Source organism: Balearica regulorum, chromosome 1, assembly GCF_011004875.1.
Source record: "Balearica regulorum gibbericeps isolate bBalReg1 chromosome 1, bBalReg1.pri, whole genome shotgun sequence".
In the NCBI taxonomy this organism is placed as follows: Eukaryota; Metazoa; Chordata; class Aves; order Gruiformes; family Gruidae; genus Balearica; species Balearica regulorum.
This window is the reverse complement of record NC_046184.1, coordinates 135,160,851-135,177,164: the sequence shown is the minus strand read 5'-3', so window position 1 is coordinate 135,177,164 and position 16,314 is coordinate 135,160,851. Positions and strand designations below refer to the sequence as shown.

The following is a 16,314-nucleotide window of genomic DNA, read 5'->3' as shown; positions in this document are numbered from 1 at the left end:
TGGGCAGGCAGGTGTTCAGCCATCCCCAGGAAAGCAGGGCTCCATCATGCCTAACGGGGACTTGGGAAGACAAATACCATCACTCCAAAAATGTCCCCCCTCTTCCTTCTTCTTCCCCCAGCTTTATGAGCTGAGCATGATGTCATATGAAATGGGACATCCCTTTGGTGAGTTGGGGTCAGCTGTCCCAGCTGTGTCCCCTCCCAACTCCTTGTGCACCCCCAGCCTCCTCACTGGTGGGGTGGTGTGAGAAGCAGCAAAGATCTTGGCTCTGTGTGAGCACTGCTCAGCAGTAACAAAAACATCCCCGTGTTAGCAACGCTGTTTGCAGCACAAACCCAAAACACAGCCCCATACTATCATCTACTATGGAGAAAATTAACTCTATCCCAGCCAAAACCAGCACAATGGACTAGATTTTCTAAGTTGTTTTTTGTTTTTTCCCATTCTTGATTGCTTTGGTGTGAAGTTGGTAGTATGAATTACATTCTAGACCTGATGGAGTAGAAATAAAAACTTTATAAAGATGGAAGATAACCCCCTTGATTTACATGTTGCCTACTGTAAAGCTAAGATAATCTAATGCCATTACTTTGTAAAGAACAGAAAATTACCAAATTCATGAAGGGAAATTAAAAATTGAGAAAAAAATGTAATTCATGTTTGATGAAAAGTGAACACCTAAGCATGTTCATTATGACACTATAAGATAATACAGATAAACTTATGCTGTTGAAAAGGTGTCTGTATTTGCCCAAATCTCAGGAAATGTAATTAGTTTTCAAAGGATAATTCTTCTAAAATACTCAGGAGTGTGAACATCTGAGAGGAAACCAGCAAAAGAACACTTTCATCTTGCTAGTCATTTTTTTTCTGTTTCTCATCCTAGTTTGTGACCCTTTTTCCTATGTCTTTATTAAGGACAGATTGAGTTATGACTATGTATTATGCAAGACTAACTTCACAACCCTTTAGAAGGATAAAGTCAATGACTTCAATGGCTGTGGATTCTGCCACTCCAGTTGATATCCAGTGGCTTCCAGCTGCTCTTTGATTTTGGTTTCAAAATCTGTAAAAATATGAATAGCTTGAGATTTAAGGAAGTCAGATCCTCTCTGGTTTTAAGTAAATAAGTTTTATGTGTAATCTTATTTAAATAATTATAGAGATGTTTGCCAAGTCATTTGGACTATTTTACCAGTGACTAAGCTGGTGAACAGCACAAATTGAAGACTGTCTTTAAATGAGGCTCTCCATGGTAGGCTATGTCAGATGGTATGAACTGAATATGACTTTGAGAATGAAGAGTCACTCTGCAACCCCACTAGAAGGTACCCTAGGTAGGTTTCCAAGTAGTTCACCAAGCCTCTAGGATAAAGGAAGACATATCCACTATGCTAAGGGAAGGCACTTGAGGTCAGTTCTTCATCTCACATTTCGCAACATGAGAAAAAAAGAATTCCCTTTGTCAAAGAACATAAATTTGGTCTTCTATCTCCATGACTATTCCCCAAAATCCTTTACATGTAACAGAATGTTGGAAGATAACCTGAAATGTCAGATAGTAGTTTTGCTATAAGATTATGGTGTTTGAGAGACAGGATTTTTTACTACATCTGTACTGCTAAAGTAAATCACACCAGGTATTTTATTATTCCCGAGGCCAGCTATCCCCACATGGTTCATGACCACAGTGTGTAGCGTTAGTTCCCAGTGGAGCAGGTTCATCTGGGAGAAAGCTTGTTGGCATGGTCCACGCCGGAGTGAGCTAACCCACAAGCGGTGTGGATAATGCAGTTCCAGCACTTGGGTTGACCCCCGGCTCCCTTTGCAACAGGGAGGAAGTCTCTCTGTCCCCACTGTTTCATTTTGGGTGGAACCAGTTTAAGGGCTCAGGGGGCCAACAGGACACAAGCCCGACTCTGCAGTCTCATGGGGAAAGTATCCTCCTAGCACAAACATGTGGGTCTTGATCTCTGCAGGGTTTTGTTGTTAATTCTCAACGCTATTGGCCAATTTCATTGTAAAGGGCAGAGACGTCACCACCCTGAGGTCTTTCAGGTGAAGTCTGGTCAGGTGGGAGAGCTCTGATGGGGTCAGGTCTTGCCTGTAAGACTGCAGATGCTGGCAGCGCTCAGAGGACAGGCAGGTGCCAGAATGCAAAGTGCCTTCGACTCCTGGGGGATTTTAGTGCTGAAAATCACGTGGTGGTCACGGACCTGGGTCACATCCAGGGCTAGAGGTGGGGCTGTAAGGACTGTGGCTTTGCTTGCTTCCAGTGGTGCTTGGATGATCACAACAGCTACAGCTTAAGTGTCTCTGGTGCTAAGTTTTTGTAAGAGTGTAATAACAAACATAGAAATAAGTGGCAGGGTAGAAACACAGTGCCATTCTCTTAATTAATTAGTTAGTCTTTGAAAAGAGTTTTTCTCTTAAAGGTTGGAAAAAAGCTACATAAACACATACTTTTTTGCAACCAGCAAACAGCTCCATGTGGGAGAGCAGGTAACAAACTGATCCAGAGATTTATCAGGCAGAAGGAGATTCAAATCTGCTCAAGCAAAGAAGGAAACCGAGCACATGTTCTTCATACCCCAGGTGAATGCTGTGACTCTTTTATCCAGGATAAATCAGCATCTACTGCAGTCCTAAATAAAAAACTAGCATGGGGACTGGGCACACTTCCCTCTGGGTTTTGTGAGAAACAAGTGGCACAGCCAACTGTCTGGGGGGGAAAAAGCAGGGCTCTAAATCCCATTGGGAAATGAGCGGCTCCTCACAGCTAAAGGTTGGGTGCTGAATAAATACAATTTAAACATCCCTGTCCCTAATCTCAGGTGACTTCCCACAGGAGTTGCAACAGTGTAAGCTCAAAAGCAGGACTGTGACACTGAAGACGAATTGCTCAGCCCCACATGACAAAGCTGCAGCCCAGCAGGGTGCAGTGGAAGTCAGGACTCTCCAAGTCCTGCGTGGAGCTCAGTATTTTTTTTTTCCTCCCACAGATTCCTCCGGAGTAACAGAAATTAAATTTTTTAAAAATGAATGAAGTACATATGGCAACACAGCTGGTGAAAATATGTTACCCTTTTTAATCACCTCTCATGTCCCAGGCATGCATTTTATCCTTCAAACTCAGCAAAAGGGAAAGCACTGTGAGGAAGGCAGCTCCCTTTATTATTGGGAGACTTTGTGGTGTTATTAAGTCATGCAAGAGAAGCCTTGCCTATAAGACTATCCAGAACATAGGTCTCAGTGGGTTTATCTTTAAAATACTTTACATATTTATAATCACTAGGACAGCAGAATTTCAGAGTTTTCACAGAGGGATTGCAGATGGTAAATAAATAAAAATGAAAAAGGAGACGACCATGCTTCTTTTCTTAATGATGGTGAGCTTTTGAAATGACAGGGCTATAAACCCTGGATAAGTGTTCAAACAGCCTTGCAATACTGTAATTTTCCACCTGCTCACAGGTACACTGTAGAATAGTCCTCAGGCTGAATTGACAGGGGCACCAAAACACTCTTTACTGCCCATCCTCCTTCCACAAGCACTCAATGTCATAAGCAGTCATACTGACTATTTCTCATTTGGTAGCCTTGGATCACACTACTGGTTATTCACGTTTGTGTGTCAGCTCCAAGGTAAGGAGAGCAAGTCTGGTGATATATTCAATTCCAATGCTGGAGCTGGGGAGAGAGAAAAATGCAATTATTGAAAGAGGTGCTTCTGTGAAGGAGCAGTGATTTACATCCTGAATAGGTGTAAATTATCCTCCCTCCCCACCCCCAAGTTCAGCAAATGTACTCCTTATTCAATATCTTGCTGCTCAGATTTTTTTTCTTGCAGTCTCTGATTCTCTGCTAAGATCAGAAAGCTGTGGTTTAGTGAGAGATATGAGGGAGTATTCCCTGTGAGGGAGTGGGCTCCTTGTGAGCCCAAGAAGTGGTCACTTTAAGTCAACAATGGAATATTTGTCCATTGAAGAGAAGGTCTTTAACTAGGACAAGATGCTGGACCTACAATTCATCCCTGCTGGAATGAAAAAGAATAGAGCTGTTTGTTTGCTGGTTTTGAATCCTTCATGGAGGGCTGCCAGCAACTGTTAACTTGTGTGTTATTGTGCTATCAGATAGGAGAAATGGCAATGAGAATTTACCAGCACAGCCACAAACCTTTCATCACACAGTTATCATAGTGATAAAGTTCAGTGGTAGTTACTCACCTCTCCAAAAACAAATATTACCCACTCAGACAAGAGAGAGAATGGATTTCTGCAAGATGGTACTATATTAGCTTGTGCTATTGCACCTAACTCCCGGTTCCCACTAAATCCAAGTGCCCAGTGCACTTTGAAATATTGATTGTCAGATCACTCCTGTGAGCAAGGAGGGACCATGATCTACCCTTGTATCCTTGTTTGGAGACGGAGGTGTGAGGCTGCAGTTAGATTGAGCCAAGGATACACATTGCCATGAGCTTGGGCCCCTGGACCTCTGGGTCATTCAATTCAACCTGGCTGGAGCAGACTCTCTGCTGCCAACATGGCCATGTTTCTTCCCCACAGCAAGCCCAAGGAGACCGATGAGAGATCTGTTGGAGTCAGATCTCTTCCCTATGGGGTTGGGATAGAGCCTGCTGCTCAGGGGCACTTGATTTAGTCATAGCTTGAAAAATTAAAGCTCTGATTCACAAATACTAGCAGTCACCTAATTTCCATGGGGTTTTTTATGTGAGTTTTAATTGCTTGCTTCTCTTTGAAACCTGGACTAAGTTAATTTGCTTAGGTGCTTTGGACGGGGGCACCTCAACTACTCAAGTATATGGTGTGCGTGATAGACAGTTGATTGTGTGTCTTATTTGTCTTCTTTATCCCCCAGGAAGATGAAGTTGCTCGTGACAGTCGATTCAATTTCAGTGGCTATGGCATGGGTCACTGCCTCCAAGTCAAAGATGGCACAGCAGTCAAGGCTACTCCACCCAACCCACCTCCAGCACCACCAAAGGATTCAGATTCCATAAAAAAGAAGTTTGTTGACCGTGCAAAAAGAATTGATACAATATCCCGTGCTGCGTTCCCACTCGCCTTCCTCATTTTCAACATCTTTTACTGGATTACATACAAAATTATACGGCATGAGGACATTCACAAGAAATAGGCAACTCTGGTTGCCAGGACTTCTTAGCCAAAGTGATACACATGTAAATAAACAGTGAAATGTCTTTCTGTCATTTGGACTGTTTCTTTCCCCCTCCCCCGCCCAGACACTGAAGAAAAAATGAACAAAGACAAAAAGAAGTATAGAAGGAAAAGTGATTGCATGAAAAAATATGCCGTGAGACCAGTCAATGAGGGTTCCCCCTATGTACTCTCAGTGTTGTTCTTCCAGATTCAGCATTGATCAGACATCTGTAAATGGGGCCAAATTTTACCCAGCTTTATCACGACGATATTATCTTTCAAAACAAAAGAGAATCAGAAAACAAACAATTCTCCTAAAACATCTACCAAGAGACTGTGGTGGCTACAGTACAGTGAGTTATAAGAGGACCAAACTTTTTCAGGATAATGTTGCCTTTCTATTTGAAACAAGTCTACTGAGCTACATTCCATGACCATGTCTGTAGTTAGTGGTTTCATCAAGGAGTCCTTTTGTGGGTTGTAAATTATTTCTACTGATAGGGGAGAGGAAAAAAAAAAAAAAGAAAAAAAAAAGATTTATACTTTACTATCCTTGTGGGTGTGCATTTTAATATTATCTTGCTTTACTAGAATTGTAATTTTGGGGTTGAACTTGTGTGTTGTGTGATTTATTTGATAGTTGACACTCCAAAAACAGTGAAACTGCCCGGTTTATTTTTGTTGGAAGACAGTGCACTTACTTAATTTTATTTCTCCTGATTTTAAATGCAACTTGAGGTGCCAAACTGTATTTTACCTATTGTGCTACCCTGTACCACACTACTTAGTAAGAACTTGTTTCCTCAAAGGTGTAGCTCAGTTTAGCATTGAGTTTCTATTACTGCTCTCATTGTAGCTGCAATCAATAGCTCTATAGGTAAACACAACTTGTTTACAGACCTCTAATTTATATCTTTACTCAAAGTGGCTATCATTTTAAATATCATTAATTAACCTAAGAATTTTAAAACTGTACTGTGATTTTCAGAACCTGTTACCTTTTGGTGCCGGATCTGCGTTATTCAAGTCCTTGCTACATGTTTTAAAGTAGAAAAATTAAAAAAAAAAAAAAAAAAAGATGGTATTTTTGCTTACACAGAAGAAAATAACCTGTACCATAAGATGAATCAAACATTAAAATTTTACACTTAATGTAAAAGAGTTTATTAAAAAAGGTATTTGTTCAATTTCAATAAAGCTAAATGTGGTACTAACATTTCTTCACTCTTTTCTTCATTTGCAGCAGCAGGGCTGTTTGTGCCAGGGTCCAGCTCTTCCACCACTCTGACAGCAGAAAGAGGGTGCTGCTGACCTGGCTTACCCTGCCAAATTTTGCTATCATCTATCCTGAAGCAAAGGGGCTGCTGCAGCCCCTGGGAGTATGTCAAGTACTGTGTCAGACATGTGGCTGGGATGTGACAGGAGCATTTGCAGAACATTTGCATTTGCGGAGCCAGGCCTGGGGGAGGAGGCACACCACCCCCCGCTCACAGCATCCACGCACGGCGAGAAGCACACCTCAGCTTCACACGTGCAGTGCCCACCTTGGCGGTATCCTAAACTTTCTCCTGACTTTCTTACAGCTTCGCCACCTTGGTGAGCTGAAGGACATGCTGAGATGGCCTACACCAGGTGCTTCATGTAGACGTCGTAATGACCGACAGCTTAAAAGCAAATTAAATTGCCTCCAGTTCACTGCCTTTCCCTTGAGAGGCTTCTCAGCATAAACATTTTTTTCCCCTGGCCTAGTGAGATGGTCCGCTTTGACTGCTGGACCCGCTCCTGCTGAGAGGTTGTGGATACATGTACCGCGGACTTGTCAAGCCTGTATTTGTGTGTCTGTGAGCGTGTGTCTGTGTGTGCCAGTGTCCCCATCCCTCTCCGCACGGCTGTCTGTAACTTCCAGACTTTGTTCCTCTCCCAGAACTGGGGAGCGAATCCAGAGATCTTGACAAATCTGATTCCCAAACAGTGACATAAATTAATGGTAAAAAGCCAGTTGTACATTTTATCTACCCATACCTTTCTCAGCTCTGTGGACTCTCCTGTCACTTACACCTGTGATGGAATTGGCAACAGTCATCTTCATCTCTTTCAGACCATGATCCAGACGTGACCAACAGCCCTGGAAGGGGGGACCAGTAAGAACTCAAGACAACTGTCCAAATCATTTTGCTTTGCAAAATAAGCTTTTGACTCAAACTTAGATATCACAATATTTGAAACTTCTACAGTATAAGATTTGCTTTTATTCCTTTTTAAAGTGGAACAGTATTTGATTAATGGCTAATGTAGCAGAGGAAAACCCCAGCGCACTCCTTGTCCCATAAGCTCCAGCGGGGTGAGGATACCCAGCTGTAAGCTGCGTTCGTGTGGGAAGTTAGAAGCCTTCATTGGTACATAGACGTTCACTGCTCACTTGTACCAGCCCCTCATTCCAGAAACTGTGCTTTACATGAAGGTGTAATGCTAGGATTACTGTTAATCCTCAGTGCCCAGACATGTTGCTAATGAATGTCAGAGCCCATTGCTCATAGCTCCCCCGTATGACCGCAGACCTCTGCAATAGGAACCCAAAACTATTCTCAGCTGATGGATGTTTGTATGTCCCTTTTTGTGGTGAAGCTCATGTGCCTCCAGCATCCACATTACAAATTCACCTGCATGCTTTGCAGTGCTTGGCTATTAGCATTGACTAAATAGTTTGCTAAAATATTCTGCTGATTGGATTTGTGGTATGCTGGCAGTATCCATGGGAAGATTGTTCCGCTGTTGCCTTGTATATAAACTTAGGTCCAGTCATGGGAGTAATCTGTGCACAAAATCCTTACACATCTTTTTCTTTTTGAAGAGACACAGAATTTGTAGCTAGGTGGCAATTAGCTGTGAATCTTGAAATTATCTGACTAAATTTTGGACATAAATGATCCATGCAAAGGGACAAGGCCCACCAAGCATGGCAATTAGGAATGGCCACATGGTACAGAAGAGTTCTCAGCATGCTGGTCAGTGGCCTGTGAACCGTCTCACACAGAGATCGTTTGATACCAGACGGGTATCAAAGAACCTTTCCTCAAAGAACATGGCTGGCACCAGAAATATGTATACTGGCTGAGAAACTGCCTGCAGATAAAAAGTCAAATAACAAGGTTAGCTGGACTTATAGAAGGACACAACGTTCCTAAACAAATGCTCAGTAGAGTTATCAGAGAAACAAGACACAAAAACCAGTCACCTTGCACTCAGAGAAGCAGCAGAATTAAATAGTGAAGCAGTTTCATTTCAAGACACTATTGCAAGAGAAAAAGAATGGCTTAGAAAATAAGTCCCGGACAAATAGCCTTCATGAAGCAGGAGACACGGTGGCATGGAAGGAAAGAGACCCAGGATTAATTCTGAAGAGCTTCCAGAACCTGCAGGCTACAATTCTAGCTGGTAAAATAAAATGAAGCCCTAGGGCATTTAAACTACTTGCATTTAGCTATAAAACAATTATAATGACTTCTAATGTATCAAGAAAGCTTAAAAAGCTTTAAGCATGTCTTTAAAGGATGCAATATCAGGTCAGGTCATTGGCATCCTGTTGTTACAGGCTGGACCTGAGTGATTCAGTGCTCCAGGAGAAAGGTTTAGCCATTTCTCACCAGATAGATGCTGTCATGTGCTGTGATAAAGCCTAATCGATAAAACAGATCTTTAAGAAAAACCTTGTTGCAATAGGAAAGTGAATAAAAAGGGCAACATGACATGAGAGATCTCTTTTTGTTCCTCTTTCCTGTTTCTTTTTCTCCATATTTTTTCAGGTGGCAGATCCATCACTTGTGATGTACTGAATCCCAGATGATAGGTGGTGTAGCAACAGAGGCTTTTGGGGTCTCCAATATGAGATACTGGCAATTCATAACTGCTGGGGGACAACTCCAAGATACATGATGCCTCTGGGGTCAGTTTTTTTCTTATGCTACAGAGGTGAGGAGTAAGGGTCAACCCTGTTCATCCACAGATGTTGAAACTTTCTCACTCTGCTTCTCTTCTTCCCCAGTATGAGATGCTGAAGGCAAGAGGGAAGAGCTGATGGAAAAATAATGTTTGGCTACTGCAGGCTGAACTGCTACAGCCCTTCATCTTTGTGCAAACCTGTCATTGACATCGGTAGCACAGGAGCTGCTGACCAAATGTGAGGCACCAGCCAAAACTTACAGCCTTACGTAGCTGACATTACTGAAAACATTGTGGAGGAATGTGGAACTAATCTTTGAGAGTACGGGCATGGGCATTTCCCAGGAAGGGCTCTCTCTGGGCTGAATTGGTGCCTTTGGCTCAGCAACAGGATTCTGCATTGCCTGTAAGTCACATTTTATGAACTTACTCAAAAGATCTGACACAGTACAATATTGACATTTCTATATTTAGAGATATATTTCTAAATATAGAAAGAAATGTATTTGATGTATAAGCGTAAAAAGTATACTCACAGCTTTCTAATCCTTATTCCTTTAAAATTAGAACAGGGCCAGGAACAAAGAAACAAAAGCTGTAGAATGAGCTTTGCATTGCACAAAGCAGTATGAAAACAATTTTAATTAATCTACTAATTTCCATTATCTATAATACAGTATCTGTGGAAAATAAGCTTCTGCCAGACTTTCAAAGTAATTTATTATAATGCTTTTTGACATAGAAGTTCATGTCTTACAATGTTTTGGAAAACTAGAAAACCAAAACCAAGGCTGCCTACAGGAACTTCTGACTGGGAGAATAATCTAAGCAAAGTCACGCTTTCTCCATAAATGCCACTTACAGATTTTACTTTAAAAATTAATCTTCTCTGGTTTGACAGGAAGAGAAAAAGAAGATATTTATGCCATTTGAAGATACTTCTCCTACTTTTGCAGGGAAAATGCAAAATGTCATCACATTGAGGGCTAAGCTACAGAACAAGAGCAGTTTCACCAGTTCCAGACAAACCCATCTAGCCAATTTACTTCCAATTCCAATGCAGTGCTCACTGAAATCAGAAGGGGAAAAAAAAAAAAAAAAGGCGCTTCATTGACTTCAATAGCTTGTAGATCAGTTCCTAATGAAGGATAAGTTTCCAATGCTAAGCACTAGAAATAATCTGGGAGGAAAAATATTCAGAGTGGATTAGCTCTCTTCAGTATCCTCTAAGGAGGAATAGAAACTTGAGTCAAAATAAGCATCTCAGATAATAATTAGGAAAACTGACTTTGTGAAATGCATACACTCAATTCTTCAAGTTCCTGCTGAAACAAACATACTAAATTCATATCTTTGCTATGGAGAAACCCTGTGAGGCAACATTAATAAAAAAGCAGTGAATTCTGGGGATACTGACAGCATTTTATTTGTGCTAAAAACTAGGATTTTACTGGGACAAATTATATAAAATCATCTCTAGTCATCTGAACAGCTGTATGACTGACTCAAAAACAGCTTTTTCAGCTTACTATAAGACCTGAATCTGACTTTCAGCAGAGTGGGTTCCTGTTGCTGGGGATGGCAGACAGCGTGTGCCGTGCCAGGAAGATGTCAGCTGGACACATTGTTCCTCTTTCCACTGCCCGGGAAAAACAGCAAGACCCCTGAGGGTGCACAGGGGCAATATATACCTTAGCAACACTTAGTGAAAATGCATTTACACAGAGGGGTTGAAGGATTCACATATTTCCACCTCCCCTTTGCTTTGGCATGGATCCATTTTCCCCAAGGTGATGCAGAGTGCTACCCCTTGACATCACAGGGTCAGGCTTGTGGCTGGACATGTCTGGAAATCCCATCTTTACCCCTTGGCTCCTGGAGAATTCCCTTCTCTCAGCGGCAAGTCCTCTTTGCCTGCCACAAAGGATCCCCGGAGCGCAGGAAGCCAGGCGTGCCTTTGAAAAACAGCTTTGACAGTCATTACACAGCACCCCATGGCTCCCAGGCAGGGAGGCAAGAGCGGAGAAGAGAGGATGCACCACCAGTGCTTGGTGTGGGAGAAGGACCACGTGTGCAAGGATGCCTCTCCTCACCTCTGAGAGCCCAAACCTGGAACATACTCTCCAGGAGGTCCTCTGGGGCTTACAGGTTAGGCTTACAGCACATCCTGAAGCTGACCATGTGGTGGGTGCTCAGCCTGGTTCCAGTGGTGCTCAGAGACCTCTTTACTGGCACAATCAGCCTATCCCACCCCCTGAGATGTTCAATAGGGTTGCAGCTGCGGCTGCAGAAATTGTTTGAGAAACACTGCAGCACTCAAAAACCGTCTTCTCTGTTTTCCCTTTACTCCAAAACCAGCAGAGAGCTATGCCAATGCAAGCAACAGAAACTAAATGCAATTATTGGTATTTGCAGCAGTGCTAAAGACCCTTGTGGGAGGATGTGTCCCCACAGTAGCCTGGGCATTGCCTGTTCTTTTCTGACCCTGGTGCCAGAAGAGTGCAGCGAGGGATTTAAGGAGCACAAGGACTGATGCAAGAAGAGAGGGAGCTCAAAGGTTCTGGCAGTGTGGAGATGTGGGAATGGGCCAGCCAGCGCAAACACCATCTTGGGCTTCTCTGGAAGCCTGGCCTGAGGTGAGAGCCCACTGTGCACAGCACAGGGCCCCTGATCAGGACTCGCCAAGGGGAACAGGGAAAGGGACCCCCAAGGGTGGCAAGTGGCCTGGTAATGACCACAGAGCAAGGCAGTGGTGGGGCCAAGAGCAGAGCCCACCCAGATCACACTAACATGAACGGGGAGAACTCATTGAAGAAGAGTCAAATCTAAAATATGTATTTACGGAATATCTTCAGTCTTGTCCGCTGGGTGCAACGCTACTAATAAAAATGAAGACCCTACTGCAAAACACTTGATAGAGCACACGCTCCAAACAGGAAGAAATCGTAATGTTGCATGTGTGTGAACAAGAAAGAGTCTTTAGCAAAGATTTCCAGTGAGAAAATGAGAGCACTAGTCATTTATTTCACACTGGAGACACTACCTCCTCCTGTCTCTGCATTGTCAGGCAGAGATGTTACGAAGAGGCACAAGAGTCTGGAAATGAAGAAGCCTGCTTCTGTGTGGCTAAAGATGTCCTCTTAGCCATTGCTTGGAGTGTGAAGGGGAGATGCGTATGGCTGGTTTTGGGGGAGACCAACAAGAACAGCACGGGCAAATGTCTATAATGAGCTAATTAACCTTTAGAAAAGGAGTGAATGCATTTTTCCTGTAATAAGCCAATGAACTCTGTCCTCTGGGACAGGTGTGGGACATCATCAGTGTGGATCCTAACAGGGGTTGCCAAAAATGCTCTTCGGAGGAGGGGTGAAGAGCAGGGCTGCTACTGAGCTGTTAGCTTAAAAAACAAGAGCTGAAAGAGCTGCCTGCTGCAGGAAATTGGGTTCCCCTTCCATATATGTATTTAGTTCATTGTAATAGGGCCCTGAAAATATGTTCTCTGCTTGGAAGAATATCAGAATCTTCCTCTAACCCATGAAGGGAGCAAAGCAAAAAAAGAGCATCTTTTCCTTGACAATTTTTTTTTCTGGTAGCTCAAGTAAAAACCATGAAAAACTTTTATGCTGACCTTGGATGTAATCCCGGCCATTACAAGGTGATGGTGAAAGCTTCAGTATGGGCAAGATCTCAGCCTGCATCTCAGCTGTCTGCTGTTATGGCACATTTGCTTTTCACTTTGAACTTTTCCATTGACTTTGTTTCCTTGAATTACCGTAATGAGACACTTCGTCACTGACCCTTCTGGTGTTGCAAATGCAGTAAGTGAGCACAAAAATGAAGAATTTGCCAAACATCATTTAGAATTTCAATCAAATTTTCCTGTTATCAGAAACTGTGTACATAATGGTGCTTCAGAGGCCTTTTCCAAAGGACATTGGTAGAGGCCAAGGAGCATTTTAAGTTTCCTTTGATTTATTAACATTAGCTTAATTTTTAATTTGCAGAAAAGTGTCCAATTAATACCTACAGTCACATTCTACTTTAGACATCCCAAATATGACCTATCCTATTTTTAAAGGGACTAATTCCCATGTATTTGCTGACTTATTCCAGGCATCACCAAACCTCAAAATGTAAGTCCTGTTCCTGACATGCGGGGAGTTTTCCTTGGTTTTGAACAGCTGCACTGTTATTCTAGCTGTAGTTTTCTGTATTAATATCAGTGGGCAGGACTGATTTTATGACACTGAGGAAATAGAGGAGGATATTTTAGCATAAAGGAAATTTGCATATTTGTTGCTCTAACAGCAGAGAAAATTTCACTGGAAATTAATAGTTTCTGCAAATTGAAAACCCTGAACTACATTTGTGCACATACATGCAGACACACACCCCCCCCCCTTTCACTTTGCTTCCCTTAATCTTATTACAGTATTTCTTTGGCAGATGTCCCTGAAAATTTCACCTGCTACCCAGTGCTTGCTGGTGTTGTAGCACAGAACAATATCTACCTTATTTATCTCTGACCTAGTTGCGGAAAACGTCCAAAAGTTATCTGCAGCCTGATTAATCTAAGTCTGATCTGCTAATATGCTGCCATGGATTAAATATATATATATATATATCATCTGAAATAGCTGAGGCATAGCTCAGACATCCTGCAAATGGCAGCACTCAGATGTACCTGCGGTGAGTTTTGCTAAGCAGACACTCTGCCCGGTGTTCTCTGATAAGGTTTCTGGGTCGCATCTGAAGACTTTAGCAGAAAATGTGATTGTGGGTACTACTGAGGTACATCTTTTCTGCAAATTAAAATCCAAGCTGATATTTATAAATCAGAAGGGAAACTTGAACTAAGAGGCCTGGGGAGAGCTCTTTAACCTCTCCCTGTGCATGGTGCTGGCAGAAGAGCCACAACCATGCACAAGGACTCCAAAAGCCCCATCTGCAGGTGGGGAGGGTCCCCATGGCACCGGTGCCTGGGAAAGCAACCCCAGCCTCCCAGGCCTCCCACAGGGCACAGAGAGGTTGGGGCACATCTAGATTAAGCTATGAGCAATGTTGATCTTTGCAGCAGTCCAAGATAAGGCTACTTTACAGGTGGTTTAATCTTGTCATCATAGCTTGGTCAAATTGTTTCTGCGAGGTTGCCCAAGCCCTAATGTTCCCACTGGTGTTTTCAAGCTGTGGTTAAATGGCCACGTGGTTGCACACTGGTGGCTTTTGCAACTACCTCATGCACATCTCGCCTCTGGTCACTGCAACCTGGTGGGTTTACTAGCTGCCCTCCCAGCTTCACTGGCTATTCTCCCTTCAGGATGGATGGAAGAAGTGAGCCAAGTCCTCTGTACAATAAGACAGATGGAGTAAAAACCCACCTACCAGCACCAAACCACACACAGCACCATGGCCCAGCTCGGTTATGCAGGCTTGGGAGGTTCCCTACGAGCTGGTGCAAGGTCGAGAGGGTGAATTTGTTTGAAGCGTTATGTATGCAAAAAAAGTATAACTGGAAAGGGAAGAGAAGCAGGTCTTGGAGAGACCTCAAAAAGTGCACAGACTTCCGGAAAGTGCAAATGACAAAGGGAGAACTGAATGCAGGGAGTGGAGAAAGGATCTCCTCTTGCTTATCCCAGTGGTGCTCTGAAGAAGACAAGCAGGACTCCACCAAGGATATTGTCACCAATTGCTCTTTTTAATGGAAATCACCTGGCAGATCCCCAGTATCAGCTACTCACTCAGAAGGGAATTTCTATTATTAGGACAGTCAGCTGGGAGAATGGCCAAGGTTTATATTAGCTCCATTACCGGCTAGCTTTAATGGGTACTGGAGAGCATCTCTGATTTTTGGAAGTATAACTGCATCTATTGGATACAACTCCAAAGTTCCTCTGTTTTAAGAAGGTCAGCACTGCCCCCTCAGAAAAAAAAAAAAAAAAAAAAAAAAAAAATATGGGCTGAAATCATGGAAAATCAAGGTGGGAATGACCTTCAGAGATTGCCTAATCTACCTCAGCCCCAAAGAGGCTGGGCTGGAGAGGGGACACTGGATGCACATCACTCAGCATGGAGACTGGAAAGGGTCTGTGGGAGGGATTTTGGGGAACTCTAGGAAATTGTATGTTTGCCTTTGCCTCAGTAACTCCCTGTTTTGTGGCCGCTGCCCGTGGTAAGCACTCAGGTCGTGCAGCCCCAGGACCTTCCCCTGCACCACCCCCCACCCCGGGACCTCCTCTTGCTTCTGCTCTGTCTTATTCTTCAGTCAACAGGCTCTTCCAGTCGCCCTGCCCTGGGACTACCATCTGGTGAAGGATAAGCAGCTGGGACCTGGAAAGAAATTAAGAGGGAAGCATCAAAAGACAAACTGATAGAAAACTTTTTGTCATGCAGAGTGTTTTCTTGTTTATACATCCTCATGAGAAAAATTCAGTTCATCCCCACAAAAATTTGCAGCTTCATTAGTAACTTTTCCAATTTCATGGGGTTTTACAGAAGCAATTATTAAATTTTAAATCAACAAAGTCATTCAGCAAAGAAACAGTTTGCTACAGAGCATACCATTCAACTTTCCAGTGTTGAATGTACAGGTATTTATCCAAGCTATAGAGCATACTCAGTTGAAGACTTCCTGAGACCCCATTGCTCCTGTTAATTCCCAGAGAACTGTTATTTTCTAAACTACTGCACACCTGTTCCAGGGTAGTGGCTTATTGGGAGATTTTTTTTTTTCTTTTTTAATTATACCTTTCAAACTCTGCTCACTGGGCTTCAAGGACATGGGATTATTTTTTTTATTATTATTATTTTCATGCATCATTGGAGCACCTAAGCAGTCTCCTACAGATTCAGAAAATCAGGCTGCCTGTAGTGAATGAATCCTTCAAAAACAGTGATATTATTAGCTCTTCTGTGTCATTGAACAGACGAGCTAAATGCTAAAACCAGAAATTTCATTAAAGATTAAAGAAATATCATTTCACGTTTCACCTGCTCCATTAATATCAAATACGAATTCTATCTTTCATGACACAACTGAAGTGCAGTGTAAGATTTCAGATATACTATTATTTAATCTCTCAGAGAAAGAGAAAAAATGTTCAAAATCCTTGAAGAGCTGTGTCTCAGCATGACAATATGTTTTGTCTGACCATTTTAAGTCACTAAAGAACATCTTGGCCTTGTGATTTTT

General features: G+C 42.7%; 1 protein-coding gene across 2 annotated transcripts in view; it reads left to right on the top strand.

The window, feature by feature from the left end:
- Positions 1–6,396, top strand: part of GLRA2 (glycine receptor alpha 2) — a 135,534-nt gene extending 129,138 nt beyond the window's left edge. For both annotated transcript variants that reach the window (XM_075776055.1, XM_075776064.1), the window contains one exon: positions 4,885–6,396. In XM_075776055.1, coding sequence (XP_075632170.1) covers positions 4,885–5,163 — 279 coding nt within the window. In that variant the 3' untranslated portion in view covers positions 5,164–6,396. The remainder of the gene's footprint in view (positions 1–4,884) is intronic.
- Positions 6,397–16,314: the final 9,918 nt, after the last annotated feature.